Raw genomic sequence first — 23,075 nt, forward strand, 5'->3', positions numbered from 1 at the left:
GCCCAACTCCACCATGTGCAGACTTTCTTGCTCTTTATACTGTCACCTTATTCCTCCTTTCCCCCGTTATAATGGCTACGGCCACTAGAGGTCGCCGCCTAACAATAAGTGTAAACGTGTTGTGATAACCTGCTTGTGAAATCGACCTGTACGGCTGTTTTCCTGCTTATTTTAAAACAGATTGTCGGCTTGATGTTGAACTGTGTCTCATTTGTCGCAGTTTGACATCACATCCTGAGCCAGAGAGCTGCAGTGGGCTTATGTGTGCAAAGCGCCCCCTGCAGACATCACACAGTAACACATGCCATTGCTTTGAGGGTCCTTGTCCGTGAGGGCCACAGACTGAGCAGAGTCTGCAGCTCTTGTCAAAGTGAAACCAGTCACGCTGCAGCACTTGTGTTCGCATCGAGGCCGCTAGTCCTGGGTTTGCTCTACCAGGATCATATTGTCTGTCCTTTGTGAAGCTTCTGTCTGAGTTAAGCCCCTTGCAAACAGAAACTAATACATCTGTATTATATATTTGATTAATTTTTATTTCTGGGATCTCGGAGAGAAACTCCTTTGAACCTGAGGTGTGTTACATCTTACAAAGACATCCTATTTTTACACTGCAGAGTTTGCTTCAAAGGAAGACACGCTAACACTGAAGATGAACTTGACCAAAATAGCAGCGCGGTTGAATATTAGCACCGCATAAATTTACTCACTGCAGGTGCTAATTTATTTACACGCCATGCCAGTGGGATGTGGAAGTAAACATAACATGTTGAAAACAGAAATAGCTACAAGAATTCAGAACAACAACAGTGGCTGCAGGGAAGATTGAGAGGAGGGGGGAAGCTGAGGCTTTAGAAGTCATTTGATCCGTCAGAAAGGTGCAGATATCCTCTAACAGGCTCCGAGAGTCTGATTCATTTCAAATGTGTTGACAAAGGAATAAAGAAGATGCTTTGTATTATAACCAGAACTAAACAGTCACGCAACGGTGTGCCGGTGTGTGAAGACTTCAGCTCAGCCATCACGTCACTGCGCTGTCTAAGGCAAAATGTTGTTTTTTGTCTCCACAAATGTCTCCTGTTGTCCATGTGAATTCTGCAAAATGAATCTCCGCAGCATATCCGCTGAGGCCCAACAGCCTTGCAACAGCAGAGCGAACAATATGAATAAAGGTTTTGGGGCTCAACAAAACACATTGCTTCACGCCCAGAGAAAAGCTTAATGAATCCCGACAGGGTGGAGAAACATACGGCCTGTGCACCAGTCTGACTGCATCAGCTCCCGTCCCCAGGCGGCTCCACGGCCGCCTTTAAAACTGAATTTTTCGTCTTTTTCAAAGCAGAGCCAGACATCACATCACCTGCGTCAGTCATCTCTGCTTCATGTGATTTTCTATGTTCATCAGCTGCTCCTGCTCAGCATGTCGCACTGCAGAACAACTACTGAGTAATGGAGGAGCGTCAGAGCGGGCAGCAGACAACTTTATGCATGATCCATCTGCAGGCAGGCTGCTAATCAATTAGCAGCAGCAGAGGGAAAATTGAACTGCTGGACAGATGATTTATGTGATCTTCACCCAGCTAAATAGAACAATACATTGTGTGTAATGGTATTGGATAAACATAAAATCAGACTGCGCCTCCATTAGCTTTGGTTTTATCCAAACTCAGTGTGTTAAACTGCGTGGACGATTGATTATTGTGAGGTCTGTTTACATTCCGCTAACAGTGCTCGGTGTCCACTCCGATCACGCATTTCATTCACCCACCTGGCACTTAATGCTCTGTTTTCAATGCTGCTTACTCTTGCAGTATGAGTATGACTCCTTTTCTTAATCATCCAGTCTCCACACACTGTGGTTAGTAATCAAATGTGAATTTAAAATGGCCACCGGTGAGGAGATCAGACTGTCGGCGCGGCACACTTCGGCCTTTTTAACTTCCCGTCTGCACGAGAAGCAATCATCGCGATTAAATGCTGGTTTGATTTTAGCGTGTTTGCACAAACATAAAAGTGAAGTGATGACCGAGAGATGAAATGCAGTGATTAAAAGACATGGGTTTGGATCCAGGGGGTGCCGGGCCCCTTGCCCTTTGAGTTGTTTTTCCACCACTTCAAAGGACATCACATTGACTCACATTCATTTCCTGGAGACTTACTCTAACCTAATGATCAATGCTCATGAGACAAAGGGGGCAGATTCAAAACATATCTCTTCCTGTGACTCTACTCTAGGTGTCCAAGTCATAATGATATTTCATGCAAAGGCCCAGGCTGGCCGTCGGGAGCACTGGGAGAATCCACCATGCTGGCCCCCCCAGTGCATTTCTAGTGGAGAACACACAGCACTCCCATTTGAGCTGCCCTACATGCCATGAAATTAGTTGGTCTCGACGCGCCTCTGAGTGGTTGAATAGTTAATTGTTTTTATTACAGAGCTCTAGTAGAGCCTTAAATCAAAGTCACGTAATAAAAACAACTATAATCTCAACCAGGGATTTGAACCGCTGCAGCAGAGATGCATCATGACTTGCTGCCCTCCCCCTCACACAGCTGGAGTCCGCTATGAGTAGACATCACATCTGTGCCTTCTCCCTTAGCCTGAACTCTTGAAACGTCCACCCCATCCGGCCAACATGGCTCCACAGGGCGTGCTGACTGTGCTCTTGTCACCTCTTCTGTAGGACTCATGGAAACAAGTTTCTGAAATGCAAGAAAACAGTGACGAGCTGTTCACTGACTGACGCTGCTGCTGCATGATGGAGGCTCCAGCTGTGCTAATTGCTCCGCAGGTTGACCCAGACATCACTCGGGATGCCACATCATTTGTCTTTATGGATATTTTTTTTTTTACCTGAGGCTAATTATCCAACTTTTTCTCTCAGCTGCCATTATAGAAAACGTATGACCACATGCAGGTGCTTACGGCCGGTGGGTCACACGTGTTGTCATCCCTCACGTGCTGTAATTGCTTTTTCTTGCTGAGCGTTGGTCCAGCTGGCCTCGCTCTTTTCTTCCCGTCGACGTCGAGGGGGTGAAAATAAACTGTGATTTGGTCTAATGTGATGGTGCCCTCTGGTTTCTTCTTCCAGGACTGTTAACCGGTGCAGTTTTTCGGTTTTTGTATTGATTGACAGTTTTACTCATCGCAGTATTTTTCTGTATTTACTATTATCGGCTGCTGTCTGAAAGCCAAATTGCTGCTCAGGGACATTAAAGTTTTACTGTCACTTCTCGCCTGTCTCATCAGCCCATCGTGTTCCTCCTCTGGACCTCAAACAGCAGCTGATCTTTGTCGGTGAAGAGTGGACGCAGAGGCGCCTTAGAAATAATTATACCCACTGCTCTAATCCAGCCGCAGTTCTTCCTCCAAACACAAACTTACTGGAGCTTTTTGTTATGCTAGCTTTAAAATCTGGTTATTAATTTTACTGCTAATGTGTGTCTTGGTGGCAATAATATTCTTCCATTAAGAAGATATTAAAGTTTAAGGTTTTCCTAATAAATAATTACGGTTAGTCTAATCATGCCTTTGTTTTTCTGCAGTGGTACCACACGTCTTTAGTTTATTGCATCAATTTAACACCATAATGTGTAGCTGACATTTCCCCTGCAGCAAGCTGTTTCTGATTGTCATCTCGTGTCACTCAGTCTGTGCTGGAGCTGCTATTAAAGCTCAAACACCGTCTTCAGAAGCCCCATCGGAGGTTTACTGCGGAGAGCAGAACCTCTGCTGGTGCAGGTGAGAGGTTTCTGCAATGTAAGACGATGATAATGATGATAATAAACATTATAGCCCTTAAGCTGGAAGCAGTTTACAAGGAGGATTATGGGAGGATACAACAGAAGTAAAGAAAAACAAGGCTCCATAACGGCGAGCTCACCTCAAAGCGACTAATAAAAATAGAACGAGGATGCACAAAGGCCTTGTGAATGTTTCCTTTGCTCTCAACAAATAATGATCAATAAACCTGCACAGCAGTTTGGGTTTCAAGTCTGTACACAGGTGCACACACACACACACACACACACACACACACACACACACACACACACACACACACACAGGCCTCTTCTCTTTTACTGTTGCCTCTCATGTTCTTTATGGTATCGTCTGTTATTGAGTTACTCTGACACTGAGGCCGTCATGTCACACTAAATGTGTTTTTTCATGAAGAATAACTCATAAAGAAAATGTTACTGAAGGATGGATTTGTGGATGGCAGCTGTCAGTTTTAGAGGATGAGTCGTAGAAATTGCTGAAAATGTGTTATATCCTCTGAAACAGGCTTGTTTTATGAAAATTTCTGAACCTTAAGTGAAGTGTGCTCTTGCAGCCCGACAGTTCTGAAAGTCATTTCCGAGTCATGGCTGTTTTCAATAAAAACTGGATTTTAAGACGAGGCATTGAGGTTTAATAAGTGTTATCAATATGAAATGAAAACGATTTAATTAAATGTATTACCATAAACTCCCAGCGTGCTATTCTTTTATGTTCATATAATCACTATGGTTATCCTGTTTCCATAGCTGTACTTATAATACAGAACCTTCTCAAGTATTAGGTCAAACATCATTAAAATATTATAAAATTTCTCTATGGTACATGTGTCGCCGGCTCAGTCCTCAATTCATCACAGATGTCTTACTGCGAGGGTTATTCCCTCTGTGGATTTAGTTTCTCTCCCTCTATTCTCTCTGTAATTACAAAAAGTCTTAAATAGACCCGTGCATTAATCATTTCCTGTCAGCCGTGCACCCGTACTGTACGCTGAAGTGTGTCACGGCGCCGCTCCCAAATGCAGCAGAGAAACGTGGCCCCGTTCCTCGCTCCGCGGTGGGTTCAAGGTTGAATCTCTACCCACTTACTGTCCGCGTAAGCGAGCGAGTGAATTTTATATAAAACGCAGTTAAAGTACAACGTTTGAGTTTTACTTCAAGCTCCATAACAAAGCAGAGTTGCTTTACTGAGCGAGTTATTATGAATTATTATGGGTTTATCACACACAGCACTTGGATATGCAGCTCTGCAGGACCTCCTCTCTATTTCCTCTTCAAGGAGGTGCACAATTCCCCTGTTTCCCCAAGGCCTACCCGTGGCCCTATACCATCACTGCTCCTCCGACTCTTCAGAGACCCCTGTCTCATTCATAATTAATGGGCGACATATGAAAAGGTGAGGGAAGCACCCCAAGAGAGCGAGCTTGAAAACAGGCTTGAAGAGTTGCATGTGGAAACAGAATGGTAATGCAAGGAAGGCATGGAAAGAGAATTAGATCGTGGTGCTGCATGGGCGAGGCTCTGATTAGATCAGCTCCCACTTTAAGAGAAGCCAAAGAGGTAATCAGAATGGAGGCAGGAAGGTCAAGCCACCTAATTCACTGTGAACAGAAGAGCGAATGGTCCCACTCGTCCTCTTCACGCCAAAGTAAATGCTCACAAGTGGATGATGCAGAGTACTGTTTAAGAGCTGATTCTGTGCAGGGAGGAAGGAGGAATTGCCTTTTTGTGGCAATTATTTTCTCTGCCGTCTGCGTGTGTTCATCACAGCGACCGTTTCTGCTTTCTCTCTGTGGCCTTTGCTTTGAGGACCAGCATGTTTATGTAGAGCGCCACGAATCCAACACAGAATAAAAGTGACACAGTTCTGCTTGGATGATGTTACACCATGAGGAAACACTGCAAAAAGTTGGTAGTGAATGTAAAATTATACAAAAGCCCAAGTAACAATACAACAATAATAGCAATAAACTTTATTTAGAAAGCATAATTCATGCATAAAATGCAACCCGAAGAGCTTAACATAAAAAAATAACATAAAGTAGAAGTAAAAAACAGGATAAGCAGATGAAACAGCCGTCAGGTAAAAAGGAAAAACACGTCTGTTTCAGGATTATATCTAAAGGTGTAAACAGATTCAGACCCATAAGGCCTTCAGGGAGGGATGAGGACGTCTTCTCACAACCCCGTCAACCCTGGAAATAATGTTTATATATTACTAATTTGTAGTGCCAAGCTAGCTAACATTAGCCAATGTTTCCGATCACTGATCAATAACATGACAGGTTAGTATAATGCCCAGAGTTGTTGCCACGATAACAGTAATCATAGCATCAGTACAGGTGAAGTGATAGTGATACAGAAACATCATCTCTGGGGGGTCAGCTTGTGAGAAAACCATTAATTATGATGCAGTCTTGAGACAGGAAATGGTGTTTTTCTCATGATTATGCTGTAATTTAGATCAGTGTCTCTTCACCTGAGGATGAGAGTGTGTGTGTCTGTCAATCATAAATCAATCCCGTCTCCTATTTCCACGAGCCTGAAATCACATATATTTACAGAAGGAAAGGAAGTCAGTGCATGAACTTACATGTCTCAGAGAGCAGCCTGATAAAGTCCACACATTCATGCTGGCAGGTTTCATGATTGTGGTTATTGTTAAATTAACTCAGTTTACCTGAAGCTGAATTCAGCTGATTTCAATAAAGATGGTCTGGACATCTTTTTCCCATTTGAAACAAGACCACTGACGGCAGTAATGAGCTCTATATTTGGGGAAATAGCAATTTCCTGTGATAGAAATGAACAGAAGTGCAATGAATCACTTCCACTCTGACAATTCTGGGAATCCATCAAAGACAGAAGACGAGCACTTTGTTTGTCTCCTCTGTTTGGGGAACAGTTGCATCCGTCCTCCTCTGTGTGGGAGGTATAAAGAGAAGGCAGCAGCTGATGTGGTCACTAATGAAAGCACTGCGCTCAAACGAAGCCGTCTGGCATTGTGGGAAGGGGAGGTGGAGATTTGGAGACTCTGAGCGTCCGTCGAGCTGCGTGCTTCAAGTATAACGTATCAGATGTGTGTAAATTCATTTCCTCAGCCTGCGATTGAAATGCTGAGGAAAAGTGAAGCTGTCACAGTTGCAGAACATACAAATAAACATGCAGACTCTCTCTGGGAATAGATTAAACGATGAGTGATGATTGAAGGGGAATTGAAGGAGAGATGCACCTCACTCCTCCATTTCCTGAAGCTGACTGAGGGGAAGCAGGGACGCTGTGGACGGCAGCTACGCTGTCCGACCGAGGCCCCGTGAACTTCCTCCTCCTCCACAAAGCACTCGGCTGCACCAGCAGGGAATAATTCTGTCATGTAGATCAAAGAGGAATCGATCATCGTAACGTAAAAGAATGCACATGCTGCGTATGAATGAGAGCAGAAGAGCACCCAGGAATAGATGAGGCAGATTAAAAGGAATTTCTGAGTGGACAAAGTCAGAGCCGTGCTGCACCCTCGCTCCAGTGGAACATCGTCCACGCCATCGAGGCCAGCATTTGGTGAACCTGCAGCAACGTGCTGCTTCCTGAATGCAAATTTAGACTTTCTTTGGTGTCAGAAAATTGATTGTGCACAGGAAACGAGTGTATTAATACACCTCAATGGAGTGGAGCAGAAATAGACTGGCTGAAATAAGAAAAGGTTCAGAAGAAAAGCAAATCATTGTTACGTAAGCTCGATGCATTATCCTCAGGCCGCAGATTACGAAAGAGTCAGAGGGATTAGTACAGTTGGCACCCGTGTGGGCAGGGGCAGCGTGGCGGGACTGAATTCACAGAAGTCTGTAAGCATATCCGCCACAACAGCCGATCTCTTTGAGCAGATTTGATGTGACAGCGAGGCGGAGGGGGCGCGTTCACATTTCGTTTTCCTAAAAAGGAAGAACATTCGGGAAAAAGGCCTCAGGGTGTGCAGATTGTGGGTGGATGAAGGAAATCAGGATCGCTGGAAGTGTGTGTGTTCAGCCGTGTAGATAAATGTCACAGGCTGCAGGTAATCTTCATAAACCTCATTTCCTTCAGGCCTGCATGGAGAGCTGACCGCTGACTGACTGGTCAGACTGGTGACGGACAAGTCCAACACCCACAAGTCTGCTTACTTACCTCATTTTGACATGTCACAGCACAGCTTTAAATACCGAAACGAATGGTGGCTGAATTCCATGTAGCTGCTTCTGTATGAGGGTCCTGGTACTGTGCATGCCGGCTCACCATCGATCAGCTGTCGGTGATGTTATCAGTAACACCGTCACCACCAAACATTAAATATATTTATGTCTTTGTGCTGTTTTCTGTTGAGTAGATGTCAAAAAAGGATTAGAAAGTTCTCACATTCTGCTTCATTTATGTTTTACACAGCGTCCAAACTTCTGTGGAATCTCAGTTGTACGTGAAACAAACATAAATGACATATTTCCATCACGTTTCCCTCATTTGTGGTTCGACTGGCGTTTTCTTTTCCTCATATTCGCATATTGTGGATGAAACACACGATTCACAATTTCTGTCTGCAAACACTGTTTACTGTTATGCACTTTATTTATGGCCACAATTTATTTGAGTGCACAAATTCTGAAAAAAAGTGTAATGGAGTCATGTGACATCACAGCTGCCAATGAGGGAGTGCTCCAGAAACAGCATGTGTGAAGGTACCAGAAGTCTAACGGGCCAAAAAGTGTGCAGTGACAAAGCTCCGCCACAGCAGCTGTAATTCATAACATTAATAAGCAGCTCGTGTCAGGCTCGTGTTACTGCGTCGGCCGGCTCGCTGTCATGGCCCACAGAGACGCTCCGTGGAACTGAGCCATAGCTTAAGGTTGCAGGTGGGTTTGGGAGTCAGGTGACGCTGAAGGAGATGACAGGAGCTCAAACAGAAATGGTTCTGCTCACAAACCTGTTGAATGCATCTTCTTCGTAACACATTTGCAAAGCTGCTTCCGTGTTTACTCGCTGCTGAATTTCCTCCAGAGCTGCTCAGCCTCGCTCTGTGTCGTCAGCGTCTGCCGCCGCACAGGCTCGCACTTCCTGGTGACATTTTGGCGTTTGTGACACGTTTCCTATCACAGCTCGACCTTTCACGCATCAAAAGGTTGCATCTCGTCCTCTCTAAAACTGGATGCATGCTTTCAAGTGAAGGCGAGCGGCGGTCTTCAAAGTGCCCTGCGGTAAGTTAACAGCAGAGGAGGCCTTTACTTATTGATGGTGAGAGTTAGCGGGCAGCGTGGCTAGTTTACAGCTGGAGGCCACTGCACCGTCGCTGGTTGACAGAACAGAGGGGATAACTGCTCTGACACCAGGTGTTTCCAGGATCCTTCACATTACAGTGCTGAAGCATGTTTAGCATGTTTCAAGATAATTACCTGAAAATGTCACAGCTCCCCAACAAAGCCGTCACTCCATCATCGATGCTCTGGTTTAATAACTCACAGCAAACCTTGTCGTGGAAATCTGTTCAGATGTTTATTTCATAGAACAATAGCACCTTAAGAAACGAGGCGAACACAGTGCCAGGACCTCCACTATAAACACCAACAGTGAGGCCTCGTCACCTGAGCAGGAAAACAGAGGAAATTGGTTTTGACCTGTGAAAATGGAGCAGCGGTCGTCCTTAAAGGGACACATGTGGACGTTGATTTCTGTGCTTTTCTCTAAGAGCCACACTAAAATTCAGAGAAAGCAAATGGTGCAAACAATTTTAAGATGGTCAGAGGTAATAACGTGATCCACTTCTGGGTTTTCAGGGTGTGAATTATTACTCTGTGGTGCTTTTGGATTGTGTGTCAGATAACGTTTGGAGGAGCTGTGGGTGGTTCACCTTCATGCTTGAATTTAGAAGCGAGGACTGTAGTAAAATGTTTTCAAGGTTAACCGAAGAGAAAATCATCAAATCATACACGTAACTCATTGTGTAGCCACAAGAAAACACTTTAGGGTAAATTATTTAAAAAAATTAGCCACTTGGAGGAAGTTCAATAATAGTTTTCCTCTGTTGGTAAATTTCCTGTATTTCTCACTTTCCCACGCTGTCACACTTCCTGTCTTTCACAAAGTCTGACATCATCCTGCCTGACCAATCATCTTCATGCTCACCTGTCTTGAGCCAGTTGGTTGGAGGATTGTGCTCAGACTCACCCGCCACCTCCCCATCAGCACTACGACTTTCAGCCCGGGAGGCTCCATCCTCCCCCTGCTGCTTTACTCCACCACCACCAGCGCCTGAGCTCCAGAGGGATCCGTCTCAGCTGCTGCGTTCATGGCCGTACATTTAATGAAGATGCTTCACACTGAGTCTAATCATCATGACCTTTCTTCATCACTGCCACAAGACATTTACAGTAACAGTTTCTAACCCAGAGTCAGAGTGCAAAAACATATGAAATATGAAAATAATATCCAGGTTGAAAAATGGTGGATTTTACTTTGCATGGATTAAGCTTCTGTGAAACATGGGGAGGGATTTAGTGCCTTAATTAAAGGTGGAGTCCAGCAAGGAATACATTTACCATCTGTCTTAAAACTCTTAAGTCTCTTCAGAATCTGTGCAGAAAGCGAGACGATGCTGCAGTGATTATGTTATGGAGACATAATTATAGGAAACTCGTTAATGTCCACGGTGGCTTGCTGGGATGTGGGTGAATGTTTCTCACTTGGAAGCTCTGAATTCAATTCAAATAGTCTCCAGCATCGGTCGTTATTCAGAGTCCTTCCTGTGAGGACATCATCAGTTAATCTCGCTGCTGTGGGCATGTCTATGTATTATTCATTAAATGTCACTCTGTGAGGATTCCTCGGACGTTCGTGTTGAATAGATGATGGGGATGACAGACTTGATGTTTTCATGCTTTAAACACTGAACTTTCTGCACATTTGATTCAAATAGCACGTTTCTCACAATAATTACCAAAACTCATTTTTTAATGGTGCTTAAAGAAAGTTCCTCATGAAGCCAGCAGCGTGCTAACAGCAGCCTAAGAAAAGTGCTCTGCAGCTCTGACAACATGAAGCTTTTACATGCAGCAAACTGCTGTCATCAGTTTTATCACGTTATGCAATCTGACCCCATGGAAGGATAAAACAAAGGTTAACTCCTGAGCCAGCAACTGTCCCCACATGTGAAAGTGATGATTTAAGATTTATGAAACATTTTGGTAAATGTAGAAGCCTTCCTATATATTTCCAGCATCCGGCAGCCAGATTGTTCGTGTTATCTCGGTTAGTGAAGGCTAACTGTCGGATGAATGAACAGCCCGCCTGCGCTCACAGCTGGCGCACCAGCAGTCTTTACGCACAAGGCACCATTGGCTGAAAACCCATGCGTGTCACGGAGAAGAACAGCGAACCAGTAACCAGCTCTAACGAACCAGTAAACTAGTTCCAGTGGCTCCCTTGCGTCTGCCAGTTGCTCTCTGTCATCACCCCGAGCAGCAGTTTATCGACCCGCGGACTGATTGGCTTTTTTCTCTGCCGGCGGAGCTCTCCACGGTGCTGAAGCATGAACCAAAGCGCGGGAGCAGCGCAGCACACCCGGCGGTACTCCACTGACGGAAAGGTAAGCAGAGGGCTGCGTCGTGTCTCCTGTCGATGGGTTCGTGTCTCATGTTCTGCCTCATACTGCAAGTTGCATGAGTGGAGCTGTTTGTATGATTGGAACATGTGAGGCTCAACTTTCAGCGGCGCAAAGTCTTTTGCTTCTGTGATCAGAACTCTCAGCGGCGGAATAAAGTTGCTGCTGCGAGGATAAGTTGCGAGGGGCAGAAGTAAAACACGTGGAGGAAGTTGTGGGTGATTTAAATGACATAAAACTGTTTGTGTGATTCCTGTGGCCGAACATCTGATCGGTCGCTGTGTTGCTTTAGCGCAGGCACGATGCTGGATGAATGATTTAACAGGAAGGCAGGACAAGCGGTGCTGCGTTTGAGGACGGGCTCTCTCCAGTGCATCCACTTGATTAAATGATTTATGGGCCTTTGAATACTACCGACATATGGCAGGCCAAATATTAACAATTAATATCGAACCCGGACACTGAACGCATTTATTTAGTCCTCCTTTAAGTGAAACGGATCAAATGGACGTTGTTGTTTGTGTTTCAATGGAAATGAAAAGAGTCCATCAACAAGACTCGGCCTATAGATCCACCCATCCGGGTCGTAATGCCCATTGCATACCAGTACAGTTTTTAATGGTCAGACTGATGCTCAGCCTCAGCAGCTGCCTCCCTGTTAGAGGTAAGTTTGGTGGAAACAGTGCTTTCATGCAGCTGAATCAGACACTTCCAAAAGCAAACTTCCTGAAGGAAAAATGGGACTGAAGCACACTGACGCAGACACAGCAGTGTTGAAACATCTGTCTGTTTGCACAGTTAATGGCTGTAAATTAGAGTCAGAATGGACAGAGTCATAAGTCAACCTAGAGCAGGTGTACAATTGTCTTTGATAACTGGTCGAACAGGATCTCAGATCGACAGGATAATGGATCCAAGAGTGGGAGCTGCCATAGCTAATGTCAAACTGCCACACCCCAAACGCAGGAATCGCATCAGAAAAAAAAGAACACTGATATCTGTTAAAGTTACTGAGGTAGAAGTACAAACCCTGCATCCATCAAGAGGATGCAGGAAGTGGAGGAAGCATCCGTTCAGCTCTTCATTTAGGCCCAAAGGCTCCGCTGGGTTTCAAATCCAACACGCCTCTCTGCAGAGTAGTGACTTCGTACTGATTCCACCTGTAAGGGAGGCTGAGTGTTTTCCTATTCGGCAGAGCTTTCATGATGCTGCAAAGCCCGGGCTTAATGCTGTGTAACAGCTTGGCTAACCATTGATTTAACTTTCTTCAGTCCAAGCTGGGTCAACTGGAGTTCTTCACCTCTGCTCCCCTTTATGGCATCGTTCCCGTGACAGCACAGCAACAAGCCAATGAAGACAGAGTAGATAAGATAAGATAAGATAAGATAAGATAAGATAAGATAAGATAAGATAAGATAAGATAAGATAAGATAAGATAAGACAGGGAAGAACTTTATTCATCCCAAAGGAGATGTTTGTGCCCATGCTACGTGCTAAATCATCTGTACCAATCAGTACATAAATAGAAAAACTGATGTACGTTGGAAAATATAGCACTATGTAGGATAAATATGATTACAGAACTAAATGGCACGGACACATTTCTGTACCCTCGTCTTCACAGAAAGAAGCCTCAGTGTAAGAAATGTTATGAATTTCAAGGCGAGTGTGTTTGTGTGGCACCTTTCAACAACAAGGCAGCTCAAAGTGCTTTACATAAGACATAAACAAGCATTAAGACGAGATATAAACGAGCACTAGGCAATACCAAAAGACACATAGACACAATGAATGAAATAAAACAGAGAAGAAAATAATCTCAAATGATTCTGTCAAAACCCAGAATAAACAGAAGAATGAAAAATTGCACCGCGGCTACAGTGCAATACTCCCAAATTGGATTTATTAAGAAGCAGTGGCAAACATGAAAGTTTGATTCCTTTGTTTGAAAGAAGTTTTCTGGGAGTTTCCTCCAGATACGTGGCTGCTGTTTGTTCAGCGTTGGCCCTGAGGGCAGCGAGCAGACCTGCCCCAGACGATCTGAGAGGTGTGGACGGTTCAGCTGCAGTATTTCCATGTCATTTCTTTGACACACAGAAAGCCAGTGCCAGAATCTCAGCTGATGCTTCACCTTCTCGGTCTCAGTAACAGCAGCGTCCTGAATCAGGTGCAGCCGTCTGAGTGTGTGTGCCGTGATTACAAGCATGAAAAATTCAAACTGCATGATCCTTATTAAGGAGTGCAGTATACTGCAGTATAGAGGATGTGATTAAAAGCAGTGGGAGTAAAATAAAATGACACTTTTGAGAGTGGAGCGTGTCAACATGGCATCGCCGATGACTTGGAATTACAACCCAGGTGCCAGAGTAGATGTTAGCAGTTCAGTTTTATGATGTGACAACGCTGTGGATCTGGTTATGTTCAGGAACAAAAACCACTCGGTCAGGGCTATGAATAGGTTATGATTAGTCTTAAAATACCTGGTTTTGTTGCCATAAACACAGCTGGAAAACGCAGTGATGTCTCATTAAAAGTCTGCTACTTGACGGTCATCTCATCTCGCTGTCATGCCTCCATCCTCCTCCTGGGGAGAAACTCAGCTCACATGCACGTACCTGTCATCCATTGCTTTGATACCTGCTGTAGAAACGTTGATAAGAAACAGACAAATTTAACACGTCTCTGGTTTGCTGAAGCAATGCAAACATTTCATTCTGTATTAACTTGCTGGAATTTAACATGTAACCTTTAACCTCTGAGCATGTTTAGCCAGTGCAGCATGTTGTTCTGTCATGTTTGGTTGCTTTCAAAGCGTCCTGAACAAGTGGGGGTGTGAACCTGTTTGCATGTAAAGTCAGAGGATTAGTGTCATTAGCATCCTCTATATGCTCCAAACATCTGTAACAGATGTTGAAATATCACTCATGGGGGTGTCAGACTGACAGAGTAATGGACCAACGGGCCGAACAACTGGCGCTGCTGTTTCCAGAGTGAGGCCAGCGGTGTGAAATGATGGCTTCACTCTGAGGAACAGACGTTAATTTCAATCATCTCAGCTATATGCTTCACATAGTGCTTGTCTCATTACATCCAGAATTCTGTAGCCATTAAAACCAGCTGCAGAAATGGAAAATGAGGACAATTGTGACACCCCCCCCACCCCACCCCCCCTCCCCTGTGGGCTTTGAGAGAGAAATAAATGTGCGTTCCTCGCTGGCGGACATCCAGTTGTTCATTTTCTCGCCTCCTCCGGTCTGTCCATTAAACTTTGGATGTGAGCTGTACAATTTTTCTTTTGAGACTAACAATTTTCCTAATGACGCACTCTGAACCATCCGGATATTATAAACACAGTGTTAGACCTGTTTGAGGCTCATTTCTTACTTTTCCTGCACAAAAAAAAAAGCCTCTCTGAAGAAGGCGTTCTGATTCAGAATTACCCGACAGCATATACGAAGATATACAACGATTGTTTTGTAGTGCGATAATTCCACTTTCTGACGGGATTTTTTCCCTCTGGGTTAAATGTCAGTATCTTGAAACATGACTGAGTCAGGCTCAGTGGTTGCACTGGTGTTACAGATTCTTAGAAATCATTCAATTTGTTTTGGTAAAAGCTCACAAAATCTTAGTGATGTTACACTGAGAGGTGTTTCTAATATTCTGTCCTACTCATGCATGTAAACAGGGAGGACAAAAACATAATTTAGTCCAGTGCAACACCACCTCTTATAGGACCTCGGTGAAACACATATAATTGAATTTAGACATTTCGAGCACTTTGTGAGCTTCTACAGACTCTTGTTATAAAAGGGCTTGCATTAGATTGTGCAGGTGTACCTAATAAAGTGGCCACTGAGAGCATTATATATTTCTGTGTGGAGACATATATATGTATGTGTGTGTATGTCCAGACAGAAATATATAACACTCTCAGTGGCCACTTTATTAGGTACTAGGTATTAGTTACACCAGTTTTCAAGATTTTTGCCGTTCAGCACGATCAGCACAGTTCCAGCCTCTATTTTTGCACACCTCCTAAGAAACTAGGACAATATTAAAGAAGTGCTTTAATGTTTTGGGAAATTTTCTTGTTCACTTTCTTTTACTATCCAGGCACTCGAGGCGGCTCACAGCTAAGACAGAGGTTTTTAAACATTCGTCCCCGAGTTCTCCACAGCGACGATCACACATCTCTACCTGAATGGTGCATTGCCATTATCTGACTTTGTTTGGATTCCCTGGCTGGGATGTAGTTATCAAAGGCGATGTGTCACCAGGATATGAAAGTGCTGAGGGGTAGGACTCATCTGCTGCGGCGAGCGGCGCCGATTAAAGGAACCTGCCGTGTTTTGGAACAGTCGGTGTTTGCCTTGTGCTCACAGCATGACTGGTTAAGATTTGGCTTTGAGGTTTGGATGTTTTGTCACCTCTTTGTCTGTCCTGTCTATCTAAACGGTGCTTTCTGAAGAAGAAACCACTCTAAAACACTTCATTTTTCGTGGGTGCACAGCTGTCAGATATCCAAAAAGTCAAAAAGCATTTGAGACGGACTGAAATCAGATTGATCAAACCACCTCCTGAGGTGGTTCCATACATATTCTTTAGACCTCTAAACTGAAACCACATCAGTAAGTGGTCTGTAGCACAGAGTCTGTGCTCCTGTGATGATGGCAGCTGAAGTTGTTCCTGTTTGAACGAGTGTTATTCTGAAGCCTGATCAGTTCAGTTCCTGAACGATGGCCGAGGGAGCTGCAGCCCATCCATCAGAGTGCATCGTTGCGTCCTTTTGGACTGGAGCGATGCCAAGCCTGATTGGTATGTTTGCCAGGTAGACCCAGACAAATTACAGATTTGAATTCAGGCCAACAGACGTGTGTTTGTGTGGCTACGTGGCTGCTTGACAATCAAATATGCATGTGCATATTCCTGGTAGGAATTCTTCTGTTAAGTCGCAGTCAAAGATAAAATGGTTGCTGGCGTGAAAACCTTTCTGATTTTCAGAACCCTCCCTTAGTGTATTTAGTCTTCAAACTTAAGGTTATGTGTTGTAACTCTAGTTCTATGATCATCCAAAGCAGAGCATTGCAGTTTGCATGTGCTCGTTTGGCCTGTGGTGATGAGTTGGACACCCAGCCCTGGCTGGATAATCAGCTGTCAGACCCAAACATGGAATCCATAAAGCCAGCAGGTTGACAGAGATAGTCTGTCGACAGAAAAACAGCAGCTGTGAGCGTCTCAAACGGGGCGTTCAACATAGCAAAACATGCACACAGTGCAGCTTTTTATTCCCTTCATCCAACATGGGACAGCATCTGATGTTTTTAGGTACAAATGACGAGCTCAGCCACTCTGCAGCTCCATTATCGCCCCCTCCAGCGAGCAAACAGCTTCCCTGGACCGATGAAGCACACAGATCAGCGCAGGGGAACAAAGTCTTCTGGAACAGCCCAGTGTGTCATTTAAAGGAAATCCCCTTGAAACATTGGGGCTCACCGGGAGCACGGCAGGGAGCCCCCACCGCGGGACAGATGGGAAAACAGCCGGGCTCTTGTCACCTCTCTCCCTGCAGAGACTGTTCCTGGAGAAAGAGCCTGAACGAGAAACCAAAAAAGTTCTCCAGGATCTGTGAAAACTCCTGAAAGCCACAGACGCATCAAACAAGCAGGAATCAAACAACGGATCATTCTTTAAGGGACTGTAAGGAACAGTATGGTATAATAGCTCCTGCAACACGCTGACCATCGTTTACATTATTAGAAAATTTAAGTGTTTTAATTAAAACCTATCAGACTGGATGCGACTGACAGGAAAACAAGACGCGCTGCCGCTGGCAGCCTTGTGAGGACTATAATTTGGCAAGTGCTTTATAGTGCTTGACAGGTGATGTTGTTTCTTCATTTTAAATATGAGTATGGTTCTAGGCAGACGTCAGACAGTCCACAACAGGATTTGAATTGCTGTTGAAAGGCCGCAAAGACGCGGCGTGCTGCTCGCAGACATCAAGATGAATCCAGCTGTCAGCTCTTTGCAGCGCTGGCGATCCTCCACACGATGAAGTCATTAGAAAAATCCTTGAAATTGGTTCAAGTCTTACTCAAACGCTGCCAGCTGCACCGTCGGTCTGTTGAATATGAGCGTCTTAGATTTCACTGGGCCATTGTAATTGGAAAACAAACAACAAAGCCGGGATAAGAGCGCAGCCCCTGTCATCAGATGAAAACAGCCACTAACTCCCACTTCCATCACTTTTGCCTCTGCTGCTACTCAAGAAGCATTAAGCAGAAGAGGACTAAAAATAAGCTTCCACAATTGATATTCTGATGCTCATCGAGCATATCTGGGTGAAGTGTTAAAGCAAATTATAGCGGCGTGTGTTTTAATATTGCTGGGATCTCTTGGTGTCAATGCTCTGTAGCAGCTGGAGGGCTAATCTGAGTCTGGCTCTGAAAGGAGATGATTGTGATTGCAGTTTCCCAGCAGTCCTCCCTGCGTGGCTCTGCGAGGTGAGCGGCGTGCAGAGCAGGAACGCAGGTGGAAGGCAGACGTGCCGTTCTGATAGGACGTCATTGTCTCGAGTGCAGGTGTGAAGTGATTCTCTCATTCCGTGTTGATTACATGTTATCCGGATAATTTCAGTGCATCCTGTTGGCCTGACTGTGGCTCAGTATGGTTTGATAATCACATGTTTGGACGGGGCTGTGTTATATAGGGGTTGGCTGGGAGCAAATGGGTCTGAATACGGTGTGATTTCAGTCCTGCTTCATTTTACAGCACCTGTGATGATAATGACAAGTTTGTTTTTCTGATAGCATGTGCCAGAAAGAGTCCAATATTCATTGTTTTTGCTGTTTTGGTCTCTACCAGCTACAGAGAGAAAAACCTCTTTTGCTGCTAAATGCTGCACTTTGTTCACCAGCGAGCTTCTAACTGTGTTCGTCTGCAGTTTGCCGCTGAGCAGGTGGTGTGCGATGGATTTTTAGAGCTTTCTCTCAGCTGAAAACAGCTAAAACCAAAAATGAGACCAGTGATTTTGGCAGCCGGACAGCTAAACAGTGAGCTGAGGAGCTGCAGATTGATTGTCCTCCGTCAGGTCATCAGTATGATCGATCCCTTTCACTATATCTTTGCATCGTCATTTAATATATTGTTATTATGAAGATATACAGTCTGAGAGCTGAACTCATCGCTCATCTGTACAGCCGGGTTTCTTCCTCTCACTTATAAGTCGCATCGTAACGAAATATCTAACCTGCATTCGCATTTAATAGTCACAAGGTGGCGACAACAACAAGCTATGCGTCAACGGTGCTACAGTATACCTTATGAGTGTGCACAGGTACTGTAGCTACACCGTAACTGATGTGTGCACAGCTCATGAACACACAATGACTTGGTGGCTTTTTAAATGCTGCCTGGTCACATGAAATGCATTTGTATGAGTATAAATCAGAGCTAATCTCACATAAAATATGGACTCTGTAAGAGAAAGTCGACAAGCTGCCATTTTTCCGGTGGCACCGCGCCTGTAAACTGAATGTCTTCAGAGAGCTTTTATAACACACCCACAGTAAACCTGGTTTAACTGTGTGCAAAGGATTTCACTTTTTAAGAGCTTTTGCAAAGAAACGACTTGCATTGCAGCTCTTCCAGACTTTGGGAAAGACAGACCTGGAAAGTAAAAGCCACGAGCCACGCATGAAATCACTTTCACCTTTCTAAATCTCCATTATTGTTAAATCCTCGTGTTTGAGTGCTTTCTGAGCCAACCTCCAACAAAGGACGGCCAGGGTCCACTGAAGATTTCATTTTACAGCATTGTGTTTTTGATGAAACTGTTCAATTGATCTGATTATAATGGAGGGAATCACAGTTTGCTGATAATTATGTCTGGATTCAGTTCTGCTCTTCAGCATCCAGGCTGTGGGCGCCGGACACAGAAGTACTAAACGTTAGCTTTTCCCAAACTCTGTCTCAGAACTAATTTGAGATAGGTGTCGAAGGGGGCGATTAACCTGAACCTGTGCTCGGTTCCATTCTGCTACTGCAGAAATGGATGCAGCACTTGAGAGCGCAGCACATAAATCAGCAACCAGATTGGTCAATAAACTCATCTTATAGGCAGCTTACACTTATGTTGGTCTGCAGGATCATTTTCTTTTGGATTTCTGACACAGCTCCTCCTCAAAGGTGATTGAATTAATTTAATAAAAAAGCTCAAAGCTATCAATCTTCCATATCCATCCATTTCTTCTGCTCCTTTAAAGCACTCAGTGAGGCGTGCAACCACGGTGAGCGCTTTGCAATCGCCCCCTCTGGAAATCCAGCGAGCCAAACTCAGCAATCAGGCTAGCTTTCAACGAGGGGCAGCACCTCTTCCTGTCAATCACGGGGTGTGTTTCTCTACGCGCAGCACAGACACAGTTTGAGAAGCTCCTCTGATGAATGGCGAGGGAAGAGCCGATGTTGAAATGGAGTGGAAAGCTGTCTGTTCTGGGAGGCGAGACTAAGAGAAAATCAGAGCTGTCAAATCAACGTTCGCACACGGCAATTAACTAATGCACAAGTCATTACTGTAAAGTGGGTCGTTGCAGTGGGTGCACACAGGTCAACGTATGACTATTATAAAGAATTATTGAACACGGGGACACAACAGACAGAAAAGCAGCAGGACTCTCTTTACCTTTTTCCTTCAAAGTTCACACTGAAGACTCGTCCTGCTCTTTTTCTCTCTATATTTCGGGCATATCCACTGACACATCAAGATTTATAATGTGAGAGGAGTCTGGCCTCCAGGCCTGCTGCAGGTGTGGGCAGCCGTTTATGTGTGGTGAACCTACACTGACATGGACCCCTTTCATGTCCTCATCCAGACCCTGAAATATGTGGACTGCAGCGCAGAAAGCAGAGAGGCAACGAGCCTCCGGTCTTCATACACTGAGCTGAGATTCTTTAACCTTTCACAGTTGCCTGTGGCAGCTTGGAATATATGTTTCCAACATACATAAGTCACGCTTTTTTTGTCCAGCAGCAGAAATCCCTCCCGAGTCAGACCGGTGGTGTGAAACGGAGAATGCATGTGCAGTAATGTACAGCACAAACAGGAGGCTGAAGGACAAAAAGATTTATCACTGAAACATCTTCTGGACGAATGGTGTTCACAACTCAAACACTGTCCATCTACTGTAAGAGGTTTATTCAAAAATGAAGATTTTTAAATTTATTTGTAAAACTATGAGTTTCACATATTTTCCAAAGTGCATGTCATGACAACACTTTCTGAAGTCATCACTGCAGCCGGGACATTTGAAGTGAAAGACAAAAGAAGACACATAGTGAATATGAAGTCTTCTTGGATTGTCATGAACTTGACATCCATGATGGGATTCTTCTTAGTTTTTTCTCCTTTTTTCCAGTAAATGGTTGAATTGATTTAGCTTCTGTTATTTCGTCTCTAAGCCAATCAGGACGTCTGTTTGTGTATCCAGAGCGTTAGAGGTGAAGTTCAATTAGGAATGAATACAATCAAGATACCAGGTGCAAAGTGCTGATTTGAGGACGTTCTTACAAACTGTGCATTTCATCCGCCTGTTTTTATGGTTTTTATGCACATTTTTAGTTTGCTCATAAAAACCTAAATGCTCTCTTTTAATTACGCCATCTCGCTGTGTCCTTGTCTTCTCCTGCAGTGGTTTTATTGCACTCTATTGGAGAATTAGCGCCACCCACTGTTTATCTCAATGACTCAGCTCCTAATATCCAGTCAACAGTACTGGTTCTCCTTTGTTGGTGCCTGGCTTCTCTTTACTCCTGAGCAGTCAGCTGGTTTTCATGTCAAAGTGAACTTTTGAAACATCAAATATGGCCAAGCCTTTTTCAGTTATGCATTTACTGTAATTCTGCTCACAGTTTTCAGACAAAATGCACATTTTTTTAAACTCTCGCTTTTTAATCGTTTTTAAATTGATTTGTTGGAAATGACGCCACTCCCAGGGGCTTTTATGGAGACTTGAACATTACCTTGGTCTCTCTCTTTTGCTTGTGCAACCTTTAATTCCTGTAAAGTCTCCACAAATACCATAAATTTCTCTGCCTTTTAGCAGAAAATGTTCAGGTAACCTTTTCCTTGAGATGTGGTAAAAGCATGAGCAGTGCAGCAGTACTTGGCTGCTAATAATGACCCTTAGATTTGCAGGAGTGAAAAGGATGAGACCTCTTTGATATTTATTTATGAGCGACTTATTGTCCTTTCACATTTCCCTTTCAAACTGGTGAAAGCGGATGCACTCTGTGAATCTCAGGCGTTAATTGAAAGCCCCTGAAAATGAATTTTTCAGGGATGGTGCATTGTTTGCACAAACAGCATCCTTGAGAAACCAGCCAACTTTAAAACTGGGTCACACCAACAGTTTCCCCAAAACAAATTAATTATTCTCAGCTGTCATTATGTTTCCTGCTATGCAGATTCAAAAAGTAATTAGGGTTCTTTTTTTCATCACTTCGGGTCTGTTAAGGTCTTCATACAAGCGAAGCGCTAAATACAACAATGGGTTTGCATATGTGGAGAGATGCTGCATGATTCCTGATTACGTTGATGTGAGTGAGTCTAATCCTGAAGAGCATATCTGGAGGTGTAAAGACTGCAAAGATATTTGTGCCGTGTATGTGCTGGAGGACAGGGAAAACGTGTGTTTACATCTATCAATGGTGTAAATTATATTGTATGAACATACTTTTATTTGTGTTTCCAGTGAGGAACTTTTGTGTTATCCAGATGTCTGCCAGCGTTCCATAAATAGTTGTTATTTATGAGCTCACAGAGCAGGAGGAGGACAAAGATCATTATTATCACTTAAAAAGTGCCAAATAAAAGCACTGAGCTGTTTGAGAGTGAAGGGCGGCGAGCAGGAGAAGAAACCAGAGACGAATGAAAGGGGAACTTGTCAGATGGAGAAATGGAGAGCGTGCCACAACTACATCAGAATAGAACAAAGCTGTGTCTGCACGCACAACATTTCATCCAGACTTTGAGTGTTGGAGGAACTGCAGAAGACTCCTGATTTCACCCAGGGGACGGGCTGAGACTGCAGCCCAGCTCCAGAGCTTCAGAGGCAGCCCTGACGTTCGGGGGCGTCCCTCGCGCTCTGCTGTCTCTGACTGGACAAACCGCATTATTAGCTGCACAGTTATTAGCTGCCAGAAACATCACCGATTAGTGAGTGTGAATCTGGGTCAGGAGGAGTGGAGCCAGCAGCGGGATGGTTTGTTAGGACTGTGTAATGAGCTGTGTTTGTATTTTTGGACCTGACATACCAGCCTTACACCTCCATTAAATCTTGATCAAGGCATCATATTCAGGGTAGGAAATACATTACATCTCAGTTTGAAAGGTTTCAGTGTCGGTATGGATTTGAGCTGCGATACACGGGAGCCTCCGTCTCTCTGAGCCTGTGGTAGCACTGCTATCTGCCCACCAAGTGACATGAAGTCAACTATAACAATGAAAAACAAGCGCCGGTCCAGCATTTATCCTGTCCTATGTACGTCTTTCAGTGCACACTTTCTGGTTTTCTGTGCTGTTTTCTGGACAGTGTTTGTGGAAAGAGGTGAGTCCTGAACTGCTGTTACAGAAAAGTTTAGATGAGATGCGGTTTATATTAAAGATTGAAGGCCGGGC

General features: G+C 44.3%; 1 protein-coding gene across 1 annotated transcript in view; it reads left to right on the forward strand.

Annotated features, from left to right (window-relative positions):
* The first annotated feature begins 11,049 nt into the window (after positions 1-11,049).
* LOC139340366 (inactive dipeptidyl peptidase 10-like) overlaps positions 11,050-23,075 on the forward strand; it is a 92,007-nt gene continuing 79,981 nt past the window's right edge. Inside the window, exon 1 of the mRNA XM_070976153.1 lies at positions 11,050-11,383. Coding sequence (XP_070832254.1) covers positions 11,327-11,383 — 57 coding nt within the window. The 5' untranslated portion in view covers positions 11,050-11,326. The remainder of the gene's footprint in view (positions 11,384-23,075) is intronic.

The sequence above is a fragment of the Chaetodon trifascialis genome, chromosome 12, assembly GCF_039877785.1.
Source record: "Chaetodon trifascialis isolate fChaTrf1 chromosome 12, fChaTrf1.hap1, whole genome shotgun sequence".
In the NCBI taxonomy this organism is placed as follows: Eukaryota; Metazoa; Chordata; class Actinopteri; order Chaetodontiformes; family Chaetodontidae; genus Chaetodon; species Chaetodon trifascialis.